General features: G+C 41.1%; 1 protein-coding gene across 1 annotated transcript in view; it reads right to left on the minus strand.

Annotated features, from left to right (window-relative positions):
- pde10a (phosphodiesterase 10A) overlaps positions 1 to 8973 on the minus strand; it is a 46991-nt gene extending 38018 nt beyond the window's left edge. The window contains exon 1 of the mRNA XM_083695137.1: positions 8857 to 8973. Coding sequence (XP_083551263.1) covers positions 8857 to 8920 — 64 coding nt within the window. The 5' untranslated portion in view covers positions 8921 to 8973. The remainder of the gene's footprint in view (positions 1 to 8856) is intronic.
- Between the last annotated feature and the right edge of the window lie 5622 nt (positions 8974 to 14595).

Consider the following 14595-nt stretch of genomic DNA (forward strand, 5'->3'; position numbering starts at 1 on the left):
AATGACCCAAAACATACTGCGAAAGCAACCCAGGAGTTTTTTAAGGCAAAGAAGTGGAATATTCTGCAATGGCCGAATCAATCGCCTGCTCTCAACCAGATCGAGCATGCATTTCACTTGCTGAAGACAAAACTAAAGGCAGGAAGACCCACGAACAAACAACAACTGAAGACAGCTGCAGTAAAGGCCTGGCAAAGCATCACAAAGGAGGAAATCCAGCATTTGGTGATGTCCATGGGTTCCAGACTTCAGGCAGTCATTGCCTGCAAAGGATTCCCAACAAAGTATTAAAAATGAACATTTTATTTATGATTCTGTTAATTTGTCCAATTACATTTGAGCCCCTGAAAATAGGGGACTGTGTATAAAAATGGTTGCAATTCCTAAACGTTTCATACAATATTTTTGTTCAACACCTTGAATTAAAGCTGAAAGTCAGCACTTCAATTGCATCTTGATTGTTTCATTTCAAATCCATTGTGGTGGCATACAGAGCCAAAATTATGAAAATTGTGTCACTTTCCAAATATTTCCAGACCTAACTGTATGTTCAAACTCAAAGTATAATATGATAGCTAACACCCCACTCTCTTTATTTGAAGCAGGTATTTGGAACAGAGTTTTGGGGATACATTGTTACATTAAAAAAACAGGGAGATTTTTGGGTCATTCCATTACTGAACTTTGAAGTTGCACAGTTCTTAAAGTCAATGTGTTTTTATTTTCAGTTGGAATTGTTAGAAGTGATTCTTGTGCATAACAAACTTAGCTATCAAGGGTTTTTGTTTGGCATATGTTTGAAAGTTTAAAAAAAACTAGTCCCAGGGTTACTGTGGAATAACCCTGGGATAGAAACTGAGAATCAGTCCAATGCATCCCTTTATCCCTCTCATCACCAACAGAGTTCATATGGGGCTATGGAAAAACCATCCTCTGGAAGGAAGCCTTGGTTTGGCCCAAAAGGCATCATTCCAGAATGATAGTGATTGATAGGGTTTTGTCCAGTACATTACAAGCATTCCTGTTGTTTTTTGTTAACCCTAAAGTCTTTCCCCTCTGGTTCTTTTGGAAAAAGACACAGGACAAGCTCATATGACCACAGTGACACTCAGAACTGTGGGTGTGCGTCAGTCTCCTGGGCCGTGAACAAAGGGCGCCAATCAAAGGCACGGTCAGATCTGTAACACACTGTCCCAGCTGCTGTGGTCCCCAATGGTAAACCCCCAGGGGAACCACATGTGGTCACTCAGGGGAGAGAGTTTGAGATCAGCCCACTTTGGTGAAGGCAGGTCTTGGTCAATGACTTGACCTGGGGTTTTGGTCAAAGACCTCAATAGCATTTTCCTTTCCTCTAGGGCCTGACACCAAAAGCAATAGCGTCATTGTAATACACTCAAGGGAAAAACTTACCGGAAATCATTCTAAACATTTAAAAGGTTGCAATTCAAATGTCTGATCGAAGACACAATCTTGGATTTAAAACTCTCAACACAAACACACATATACAAATACACACACACACACACACACACATATACAAATACACACACACACACACACACACACAGAAAAACTGTCGTTATCCTAGCACCCTAAAATACTCTTAGTCACCCAATAGGAATGTGGTTAACCAAAAAAAGCAAATATCTACAACGGATTCTATCAAACAAGGAAAAAGAATACAATGATCTTGGCACTCTCATGATTTGTTTGGGACAACTGGATCAGTGATTCTCCAATTTGCTACATTTCTTTATATAATCCTTTTTTCGTTGTACTATTTATCATTTTATACGCAAATATTTTCATGTAGCCAAATAACAGCAGCAGCTCAAATACACAAATCTCCTTAGAGCAACATTCTTCTGATTAATGCTCTTCAACTGATTAGCAGGCCACTCGTTTAATTGAATGTGCTATATTGACAGCATGCAGGGAGTATTTAGTACTAGCATTTATATATGTTTGTGTCAAGCTAAAGCTCTCTTGGCAGAAGTCTCTCAGCCATGGGTTTCCTGTGTAAAACCTAGGGCTTGAGTTCAGTCAATGAGGCATTGTTGCATAACAGTTGACAATGAGAGGCCATACTCACGGTGTGTGGAGGTCAGCCTGTATGTCTCAGTCAGGCCCAAGACCAGGCTGACAGGAACCAGGAGATAACAAATGGCCATGCCAAAATAGAATTGAGATAACAGTGGTATAAGATGGATATAAATATTTCTAAATTCATATTGAAGTCTGCTATTCTATAAATTCTATTTAGCTATAGGTCCACATGTTCACTAACATGAGAGAACACAGTACACATCTCTATCTGACACAACATGGATTTATTAGCTTCTATGGGAAAACGGAGAGAAGGAAAAACACGATTCAAGCAAGCCCTAATTTCAGCAGGTACGTCATTCATATGTCTGTCCTTATTTTTACAATGGGGCTCACTTTTCTTTTCTAGGTCTACACTACACTGTCAGTGGTCCCTCTGGATGTCTTACTTTCGTCACTCATCCAGCCTACGTTTGAGTGAAAGAGCAGCAACCCTCTAGGGAGCAGAGGACTGGCTTAATGCCCCGGAAGTCACACAGCCTATCCACTCATGTACCACACTCTGTCTACACATTCATTACACCTTCTTTCACTCTCTGGTGAACTTTCAAACTCAAGACAAGTCACTCAATTGATTATACACATCAGAAAATTATAACACATATGCCAAATAATAAATCAATAAGTCTGATTTATTTCATGGTATAATAGGAATCCTAAATTGGTAAACCACTGGCTACAACAGCATTGCTCGCCTAAAAGAACTTAAAAGCAACTGCCACACAATAGCCCCAGCCCCAGCCAGTAATACAATCTCTTCTCCAATTCCCTAAATAAGTCCACACATTGTCAAATTTGTTTTATTTACTATGTTGTTCAAGTTTTGAAATATGGAGGATTGTAGTGATATAACTCCATGGGTGTCCACAGTGTTTAAAGATGAGAGAAGTGATGTCAGAGACAGAGGTCAAGCCCAACAGTGCAGATGTTCAGTGAGCAGAACTTTTCCCCCTACCACAGATAGATAAATAAATGCACACGAGAGAAAAGGGAAAGGCCACTTCTCTTGCACCGCTCTCCTCCTGGCTGAGTGTCAAGGGCAAGCTGCCAAGGTACTACTTTTCACTTTCCTGACATGAGGCTGAGGCGGGGAGGGGGAGGGGGTCTGGAGGGTGCGTGCGTCAGCAGGTCCGCCTGGGACTCCCTTGCCAGGAGGTGGGAAGAGCATGTGGTTCTTATCTTATCTATGGGAGGGCTGGAGCACAGCGTCCAACACTGACATACAGAAAGTAGGGAAGAGGAAGAAAAAGAGAAGGTTGAAGATTACTTTTACTCTTCCTTATACTACACCACTGTGTGTGTGTGTGTGTGTGTTCATGTGTGTGTGTGTGTGTGTGTTCATGTGTGTGTGTGTGTTCATGTGTGTGTGTGTGTGTAGTTGCTTCTCCCCGATACAAGTGTGTTGCCATAGAAATGAGAATAGGTATGTATTCGTTTGTGTACACAATATATTTGTGTACAGTAAACATTGGTGTGCTCTAAAAACACAAAACATTTTCTACCACCTGTAATGTCATCCTAAATTGCAAGCGGTAGTCTTTAGTGGATGTCAATACAGCACAAGGGTTCTGGCCTGATCATTCACACACACCTTAGACCCAGACACATGGAGCAAGCAAACACCCTTACACAAACATGCACGCTCACACACACACACATACACAGTGTAAGCAAACAACCATGTACAACACACACACACACACACACACACAGTGATTTCCATGGAAATGTAATTTGCATTATTTCCACTCTTATGGTCCAGGTCATTAGATGTAAAGGGTAAGGGCTATAAATGTCAGGCTGAGATGCAGATAAGGCATGTCCCTTGCTCTACGGTCTACAATGCGGTCATAGGCAAAGTCTACAACTCTTACTCTGGTTACACACACAGATGAGGTCAATTCAGAATCAACTAAGGCTTTTTCATAAGCCTTAGTTGGTTTTTCATAAGACCAACGTTAAATTAAAGATAATCTGTGCCAATGGTTTTTGATCTGAAGAAACAACTGGCTGCTTCATCCAGGAGTGCAGTTGTTAAGGTGGATTTTGATCTCCCTGCCTGTCATGTGTATCAAATTACAGTTTAAAACAACAAATCAAACCTGTTTAAGCTATGATAAGGTAATTGACCGCCACAGCACTAAACTGATAATGTTCCCTCGTCCACATCTGGAGAGATATCTACACTGAACTCTGCAGCCACCACCTAGGCTAGTGGGGACACAGTAATGAGAAACCCAGATCCCATCCTCCTCTCCACCATGCTCTTTTACCAGACCTGACACAAGGACAAGTAGTAAAGAGCAATGGGGCTTTTCCCAGTTTTCAACTCACAGCAGCGAGTCACTCGAGGGTCAATGGACAACATGACTCAACATGAGGAAAATGTCCTCAGTCTCACGACCCAAACGACTCATGATGAACTAACACTGATGCATTCCAAATCATCCACATAAATGGGTTTAGGACCAAAAATGATCAGTCTGCAAGTGTCCTTTGTTCATAGTATTTTTTGTATACTAAGTTAACACATATTATATGATCAGCTCTGTCTAATTACAGAAACTATATAAATAACTTTACCAGACAAATGTGCATCCTGTATATTGTACATGGAAGTTGGAATTCACAACCATTCAAATGCCAATCACCAAACATTCTGCAATACCAACATATTAAACCAAACAATATTGAAGGACTTATTTCACTGAGGGTAACTCACTACTACTTAATGATTAAATGGCATTCAGCAGGGCGGGAAATGTCCAGCATGAAGACTTCCCGCTTGACAATGCTGCCTTCTTCATTGGGTTAAGAGCTTCCTAGATGCCTTGAGATGTTTCTACGACTTGATTGGAATCCACCAGTGGTAAATTCAATTGAGTGGACATTTGAAAATGGCACACACCTGTCTACATAAGGTACAACAGTTGACAGTGCATGTCAGAGCAAAAACCAAGCCATGAGGTCGAAGGAATTGTCTGTAGACCTCCAAACAGGATTGTGTTGAGGCACAGATCTGGGGAAGGGTACAAATAACGTCTGCAGTATTGAAGGTCCCCAAGAACACAGTAGCCTCCATCATTCTTAAAAGTTTGGAACCACCAACACTCTTCCTAGAGCTGGCCGCCCGGCCAAACTGAGCAATAGGAGGAGAAGGGCCATCATCACGGAGGTGACCAAGAACCCAATGGTCACTGGAGCTCTAGAGTTCCTCTGTGGAGATGGGAGAACCTTCCAGAAGAACAACCATCTCTGCAGTACTCCACCAATCAGGCCTTTATGCAAGAGTGTCCAGATGGAAGCCACTCCTCAGTAAAAAGCACATGACAGCCCGCTTGGAGTTTGCCAAAAGGCACCTAAAGGACTCTCAGACCATGAGAAACAAGATTCTCTGGTCTGATGAAACCAAGATTGAACTCTTTGGCCTGAATGCCAAGCGTCACGTCTGGAGGAAACCAGGCACCGCTCATCACCTGGCCAATACCATCCCTACGGTGAAACATAGTGGTGGCAGCATCATGCTGTGGGGATGTTTTTCAGCGGCAGGGACTGGGAAACTAGTCAGGATCGAGGGAAAGATGAATGGAGCAAAGTACAGAGAGATCCTTGATGAAAACCTTCTCCCGAGCGCTCATGACCTCAGACTGGAGCGAAGGTTCACCTTGCAACAGGACAATGACCCTAAGCACACAACCAAGGCAACGCAGGAGTGGCTTCGGGACAAGTCTTTGAATGTCCTTGAGTGGCCCAGCCAGAGCCCACACTTGAACCTGATCGAACATCTCTGGAGAGACTTGAAAATAGCTGTGCACCAACACTCCCCATCCAACCAGACAGAGCATGAGAGAATCTGCAGAGAAGAATGGGAGATACTCCCCAAATACAGGTGTGCCAAGCTTGTAGCAAAGAAGACTTGAGGCTGTAATTGCTGCCAAAGGTGCTTCAACAAAGTACTGAGTAAAGGGACTGAATACTTATGTAAATGTGATATTTCAGTTTTCGCTTTGTCATTATGGGGTATTGCGTGGAGATTGATGAGGGAAAAAAATAATTGTATCCATTTTAGAAAAGCCTGTAACATAACAAAATGTGGAACAAGTAAAGGGGTCTGAATACTTTCCAAATGCACTGTACATCTCTAACTGCAGCATGCACAGTACACACACACACACACAAACACAATCAAAGTTTAAGATAATGTTCTATAAGAAGTTAGATACTTCTTTAAAGGGAGGTGTCAAAATAATTGTTGACCTCCACGCTACTCAATCTTTCAGCAGTTATCAGACATATTTTGAGCAGATAATCAGATGTGCAAAAGAGAGCAAAGTCTATAACAAATATATAAAGAGTTGAAAATTCCTGTCACAGCCTTAATGACCCTGCAGAGTTGACTGCAGCTGTTTCAGCGGGAAGCTCCAAGGGGGACAGAAAATGATGATGGGGGGGGGGGGGGGTGTGTGTGTGGGGGGGGGGTGCATACCATTGATGGCCAGAAAATAAACAAAACAGGAAGACACTTCCTCTCGCACAACGTCATCTGCTCTTCAGGCATGCAGACTTTTCTACTGAATACCTAAAACAGCTTTAATTGAAAATGCATTTTGAAAAAGCAACACAATAGCCTATTCCTTTCATTGTATTTAATATGTACTATTTAAAACACCACTGCAACAATAAGTATGATCACTGTCACTATAGTAATAATAAATCATTGATGAGCACAAAAAGGTTTCAATACATATTCATGACAGGCACATTTAGATGGATGAATAGGATGAACTTTGCTCTTACATTTAACATAGGCCGACTGCATGAGGTCATCAATCAAAATAGAATAAAATTATAAAATGAAATAACTAAATGTGACTTTCATCAATAGAATATAATTGAATTGAATTGACTTGAACTGAATTTAATAGAATGAAGTAAAATAGAGTGAAGTGGACTATAATACAATATATTGTTTTTGTTAGCTGACTTAAGTTGTTGTACACATAATAAACATTTTTTGCAATTTGCAATCACCATTTTCTACACAAGTTACACGGAAAACTGAGGATGCAAAACCATTTTTTCTTGACTTGATGAAGAACTATACCCCAACTCCCTAAAAATACACTTTTTGTGAGACATATTTCAATACCAGTTCACCAACTCAATAAATCAATTTGTGAGAGCTCTACCCAAGCTCAGAAAGTCCTCCTGTGAGATGGCAGGCAAAGTGTGTCAGGATAATCCCAAATTCAGGTCTGATAAATTGATTGTCAAACATCAGTGATTTTTTAGAAAAGCAGCATTAAGTTATGTTTTTCCTCTAAACCTAAAAACTACTCCTTCCTGATACGTCTGAATAGAATAACCCTTCACCTCACACCGGTTAGTACCTATGTATCACTACAGCAATGCTGCAAAGGGCAAACTACTTTAACACAGATGGTTCCAGGTTATCTACTGTTTCAATCATTTATTTACATCATGCCTACACTTAAAAAACACCATGGGCAAGTATCCTGGACCTGGATTGAGTCTAGTAACTAGTATTAATGAATAACTTAAACTGTATCTGAGAAACCACACCCAAATTGCCAATTAAAGCTTGACTGTAGCAGAGTGTTCTAATAACAACCAAAATGTAGGCCAGGCCTACTTGATATTTCACAGTAGCTGTGTTTGTATGAAACCAATGGATCATCCCTAAATGCATCAGTTACAGGTTTTATTACTGTGTAATTGCTCTGTTATTATCCTGGAAAATCTAAATTATGATTGACTGTATGCAAAGTGCCACAACTATTTATGATACTTTCTAAAATATGGTACAGTAGGTATACACTTTCGCTTTCATGCAAGACAATGCCTGTCTCATCAACAGAATGTGTCAGATGTGTTACCTGATGTCTTATAATTTAGTAGATGTCTTATAAAGTAGTCAGAGAGGTAAATACGTGAGCATTCAAACCTCCTTTGATTTACATAATACACCATACGCTTACATGTAAGAGTGTGTTAGTTCACAAAGACTCCAAAATGATTTGATATAGAAATCATGTAATGTTTGCAGAACGTTTGTGACTACTCCAGTCAACACTTCATGTGCCAAATGCGAAAGACGCGACGAGGTAAATGAGACAAGTTATGTTGCTCTAACACATTCAATGCAATATTCATCATGAACCCACCCAACAAGTCTATCAATGACAACACACTGCGCCTCGAGAGTAATAGCCACGCACTGTAGCAAGGAATGCACGCGCAACGCATAGTCGGACGTTGTGTTTTGATGCCCGTGCTGTGCTGCCGCTTCTCCCGTGTGGATGGAGCTCCATAGATAAAACGTAGTGTACTTCTCCGGTGGACTCCTCTCATTGACTCCCGGAAAAAAATGTTTTTAAACTTGAGAAAGGACTTTATGATCTAATAATTCTGGGATTAAAATAATTATCCTTCTATGAAGTCCCCATCCTAATAGATGTGTCGTTTATTTGTATTCGTAAATGAATATTTTGAAATTGATAACCAAAATAACAACAAATTATATTCTAACCATCTCTTATCGTGCAGTATGTCTGACTGATTCAACAACAAAATGGCACAAAGAGTCACTAATCGTGCCTCCGCGGATACAGAAACACAAAGTTTGAGGATCAACTTTATAATCACTTAGTGATAGGGTAAATGTTTGATTATTTAGGCGAGATTATGCTTAACAGTTTACCCTATAATGTGTAAATAAAAAGTACTTACTTGTACCCAGAAAACAGTCCGTTAACCTTCTAAAACAGCTTGTTGAAGACGGACCATCTTCCATGTCTGATTGTGAGCGCAAGGAGCGAGAAGCTATGGAAAAAAACGCACCTCTGCTGAAACTCCTGCGACTGGCAGTCCTGCTGCAAATGAAATAATTAGTCCAGAATGCTTGAGGATTAGGAAATTGTCCGTGCCTCTTGAGCAGAGGGATGCCGTGGACAGAGTGTGATGAGCACGGTAGAGGCGAGAGCAATCTGCCCCCATTCACCGATGTGTAGTTAAACGTCGGTCCGCCTCCTCGGCGTGGCAGCTCTGTGAATGTGCAAGAGGAGGAAGAGGGCGACGGCACAGAGAAATGGGAGTATACAGACGGAGGGAAACGGGGAACTGCACCGTTGGCGGCGACGTTGCCGACTGCCCTGATGTTCTTGGGTGTCGCTGCAAAGAGGGCTGAGCAACATGTCCAGCTACTCTCCGGAGACAGGCTGCTGTTAGCGCGAATGCTGTCTTCGGATCTGCGTGTTTTCTCAGTAGTCCGGGGGGAAAGGGGGCGTGTTGTGAGTAATTTCTCTGGGTTGGACATTCTCAGTTCGTATGCTGTAGCAGCAAGGCAAGGCGCTGGAGACTTCCACGAGAGTAATAATAAAATGAATGGAGAAGAGGAAGGATCGAATCAGTTATTATGTGCACTAATTATCCATATAAAACATGTGCAGTGCAACGTTTGAATGACTTGAACTGACATTTCTCAAATTAGAGTTGCATTTTGCCCACATGTAACAAATGCAGCCAGACATTGCCCTACTAAGCGTTCTTTGTAAAACATAATAGGTTCAGACCAGCTTCATGACAGAGAGGAATATAGTCATTATATAGAACATTTATTTCCACATTCACAAAATACTAGGCTATACACCCATAAGAATGCTGTCGCAGCGACAGACAATTTTGATGCACTCTCGACGTCACCAGCAGTGTGTGTGTGTGTGTGTGTGTGAGAGAGAGTGAATCTATTTTTAACAAACAGATGACGACTCTCTCTCCACTTCATTCTGTCTCCTGTCCTAAGAATCTTCACATTAATAGCCTACAATTTAATTTAGGCCTAAACTATTCTTTCAGCGAATGTTAAATTCAGCAAATTGCAATAGGCTTACAGTATGGAGACTTAGGTCAAATAAAGATAATTGGTCAAATGAAATGCAACAATATTTAAAGAAAAACCGTGGGTAAAGAAAAATAGAATATCAACATAGAATATCAACATTACATGTTTAATTGTGCAATTGTATAGTGTAAAATGAATATCTCTTCAATGGGTACTGCATTTTCACCAATGTCGAATGTCTCCATAGCCATGTAATACGAAATAATGGTTTCGCCATTCAAATAATAAAAAGCTGGGCTCTTGCTTGGTGTAAAATCCATGACGTATTGTGATGTATTATGAACTCACAAAATGAACATATAATCTCGGTTTCTAACACTGTCGCCTACACATTGAACATTAAACAATCCAATGGTTTACAGGACGTTTCTAATTATGACTAGAGTTTGGTTTCTGTTCCTCTGTTCTTTTTTTACCTCGAGGTTTATTCAAAGGATTTCCTGTATCATTTCGACGTTTCATTGACGTCTTTAGGGCCCCACACAGTTTCCAAACCGTTGCAAATATGTCAGCCTTGATCTGTTAAGTGAGCTGAGCTCGCAAGCCTTGGAGGTAACTGAGGATAGCCGTATTAATTTGCACCAGGACTAGGTCTACCCATTCACAGAAAAGAGAATACATTATTTCAAATCTATTTGCAATGCAATAATCTAGAAACTGGACCTGAACTGCCTTTTACAAACCTGCATAAAATTATACTAGACCTAACATTATACTGTTAGAACTATGAGAACGGACTAAGTTTACCATTAGGACCCACTGCAGTGTTGTGCTAGAAATATTTTATTAATATAGTTATTATCAAATAAGGGAGCCTTTTCCTGATTGTACCACCTGCTTCCTGGTTATGTTTGTAGTGGGATCCTAGAACCTCTAGGTTACCTACCTCTTGAAAAGATTGGTTTAGGACTGAACATTCCCGTGTGCCTGGATCCTGGACTTCCTGACGGCCAGGCCACAGGTGGTCAGGGTGGGTAGACACACCTCCAGCATACTCATCCTGAGCACAGGGTCCCCCCAGGGCTGCGTCCTTAGCCCCCTCCTCTACTCCCTGTACACCCACGACTGTGTGGCTAAGTCCAGCGACAACTCCATCATCAAGTTTGCGGACGACACAGTTGTGGTGGGGCTGATCTCAGATAACAATGAGGAAGCCTACCTGGACGAGGTGGCGGACCGGTCACTCTGGTGTCAGGAGAATAGCCTCATCCTGAATATCTCCAAGACAAAAGGAGCTGATTGTGGACTTCAGGAGAGCACAACATCCAAGGACCTACACGCCGCTGGACATCGGTGGGACTGGCAGAAAAGACCATGGGAGCTCCACCCCCCCCTCTCCATGTCCTGTACACCAGGAGGTGTAGGACCAGAGCCTACAGGATAATGAAGGACCCTCACCACCCGAAAAACGGACTGTTCCAGCTGCTGCGGTCAGGCAAACGCCTTCGCTGTCATGCAGCAAGAACGGAGAGACTAAGACTGAGTGTCTTCCCCCATGCCATCAGGATCATCAACGATGACCCCACCAGTGCCCCCCTCAAGTCACTCACACACTCATTGACATCATAACACATATGCACACACATAATCATCCATTGCAGACTCATCCTCCACTGTAATTATCTGTACTGTCAACTTGTCATTGCCATTGTATATTGCCATTCCATTGCGTACATTGCTTCACCACTGTTTATACTGCTTATACTGTTCATACTGTTTATATTTTTTAGTACTTCTATTTTATTTTATTTTATTCTAGTTTAAAACTTATTGTTGCACTACTCTGTGGCACTGTCACTTTTGCATTTCACTGTATACTTGTATGCACGTGACAAATAAAGAATCTTGAAATCTTGACTCCTACACTAAAGAACAAGATTGTTCCTGTTTTCAAACCAAAATGAAATGTGGTACAGCAACAGTCACTTTAATATTTGTTATTCTAAATAACCTCAGCTTTATTCTACGAAAACCTACGACCAAGTCGCTAAAGTAAGGCACGAACAATATTCCTCAGAGACTAAACAAGCAAAAGCTAGTTTGAATTAATTGCTGCTAAGCTTTTTACTATTAGTGTTTAGTTGCCACCAAAATCACTGGTTTCAATGGATGAGGACCCCATGTTTGAAAGACTATCTAGCTGCCTACAGTGTTTAAATGTCCACCTGAAAAGCACCATGCTGGTTGGTGCACAGAACTGCAACATGATACAGCATATCATTCACAGGCATTATTACATGCCCCCCCCGGTCAAGTTCAATACCATAGTTTGTCTACATAAAGATGGACATCACCAGTATCACCTCTTATAGGTCTAATTTGAATAAGCCATGGAGGGCGACACCCAAAAACAATGCATCATGTCATCATAAACTGGGTGGTCTGACGCAGGTGGGAGCGCACAGCTGAGGGGAGGTGATGACAGAGGAAGTCAGAAAATGTCACGCAGTATAGGGGCTTTTGCATAGATTACATAAAACAGTTCACCACATTTAACAGTTCCTTTGCCTCTTATTACCCCCACACATTCTAACTTCAGTGTGAGGAGAGAGGCCTTCAAAAGGAAGACTGCTCATTACATCATTTGGATTTAGGGTTTCCCCACAAAAACCCAACATCAGTTGGCCTTAATTCTCTCAACGTCAATGAGATTTTAATATTATTCATCACAAAAAGGTAGATATAGGGAAATACGGAGAGTCACAAATTAAATCGCTCTGAAATGAAAAAAGAAAAGATTTTGAATGAAAATAAAAAAGAAGCAAAAAACTCAATGACAAATTGCTTAGCCTCACAAATGAGATTTAAATCTGTCAGAGTAGCGCTTTGCACAATTCCTAGTGTGTTTTCTGAGAAATACTAGTTTTGATGACAGAGGTACTAGTTTCTCTTTGACAGAGCTGGTGATACAACTATAGCCTATCTAGTTAGCAGCAACCCCTGTTGAACAAATGAGATTTTGACTTTGCATGCCCAGGGATTTCATGTGATACTGTACATAGATGTTTAACACATAACAGAACACACTATAATGGCTAACACATGGATGACTGTCTTTGGTTACAGCACTAAATCACACTCAACAGCATAACATATTACGAAAAAGAATGCAGAGTATGACTGGAATCATTCTCCCTCCCAAAAAGTTCTGATACACAAGTAAAATTAAATAATCTGAGAGATTTTCTTATTTTAAAATATGTGTCAGAGATACTTAATAACAGACAGGGGCATGTGTGAGTCCTTCTGCAGGTAAAGGCATAACCCCTGTGATAGCTTACTGTATCATGATGCGTCAGACAGAATCAATCCAGGCAGGATATCTGTGTGAACAGCAAGGACACCATGTGCACTCTACATCTGCAGCTGGAATGTGGACGCCCTCTCCTGTGCGCTGATCCATTTCGCCCTCTGCAACTTCAAAGTGCAAAGGAAAAGTACAACAGAGAAAACCATGGAAGCTTTTCTCTCTGATGTTCCCTTTCTCTCCTTCCATCCCTCTTACAAATCCGTCCCTGGGCAACAGGTAACTACCACTTTGTACTTATTGTGGGATTGTTCTACCTAGTGTATGTTGATTAATGTGGCAAGTTAAAGTTCTTGACAGGAACATGAGTATGAGGGAGTAGGAGATGGACGATGAAAACAAATATGCATCTCCCTGCAGAGATTTGTGGTAGATTATATTAGAGCAAAGGGAGGTTGCTTAAATGACCTCTTTCTGGTGCTCTAACCCCATCCCTGGCCTGTCTGTGACCTCCTCTGACCCAACAATCCCCTGCTGTGAAACCAGAGTTTGCCCCAACACTGACAATACAGTAATCCTTTAAACTAGCAGAAATAAGAAGTTATGTTTTCATAACTGGGTGAACAGAGGGCAAAAGAGAAATAACTCCCTAAACAGGAGAGTCCAGAGAGTGCTTTTTCTGCCTTCCATATTAATGTTTCTTAACAACCATTTTCCACCCAAGTTAAAGTAAAGTAAATAAGTAAAGCCCAAGTCCCTTTAGTAACAACATCAAATGGAGATCAGTACACACTAGTGATGGAAGCACTAGTACACTGGCGTGTGTGACGTTAGTCCACAGGTGGTTAAATGACAGAGACTTATTTGCACTAAATAAACAATATAACACTACTTCATGTCTCTGAAATGGATGGGTTTTTGGGGGAATATGCAAGAAAATAGAACTATGCCGTTTAATGCATTTCTAAGCAGCATTATTCAATGATCACTTAATTGTTGCATATAGTACCTTTAATGTTTATGTACTGTACACACCAAGTATGGATTTAGAAATGTTTACAATGGGACAAGATTTCTATCTTTCATATCTTTGCTACAGTATCTTTATTGTAATCAACATAAAGAAATGCAATAAATTGCTAGAGAAAAACTACAGATTTGAATATCCCTCTTTCACTCCATCTGCTCTTGGTCTGTCTTTCTTCTCTATTTCCCACATGTACAATATTTGCAGGTAGAGAGGGAGAAAAAGAGAGAAACAAGAGAGAGAGATGTACAGTTCCCATGACAGAGAGCAGGAATAAACGGGCTAGCCACCACC

The sequence above is a fragment of the Argentina silus genome, assembly GCF_951799395.1.
Source record: "Argentina silus genome assembly, chromosome: X".
NCBI classification, from domain to species: Eukaryota; Metazoa; Chordata; class Actinopteri; order Argentiniformes; family Argentinidae; genus Argentina; species Argentina silus.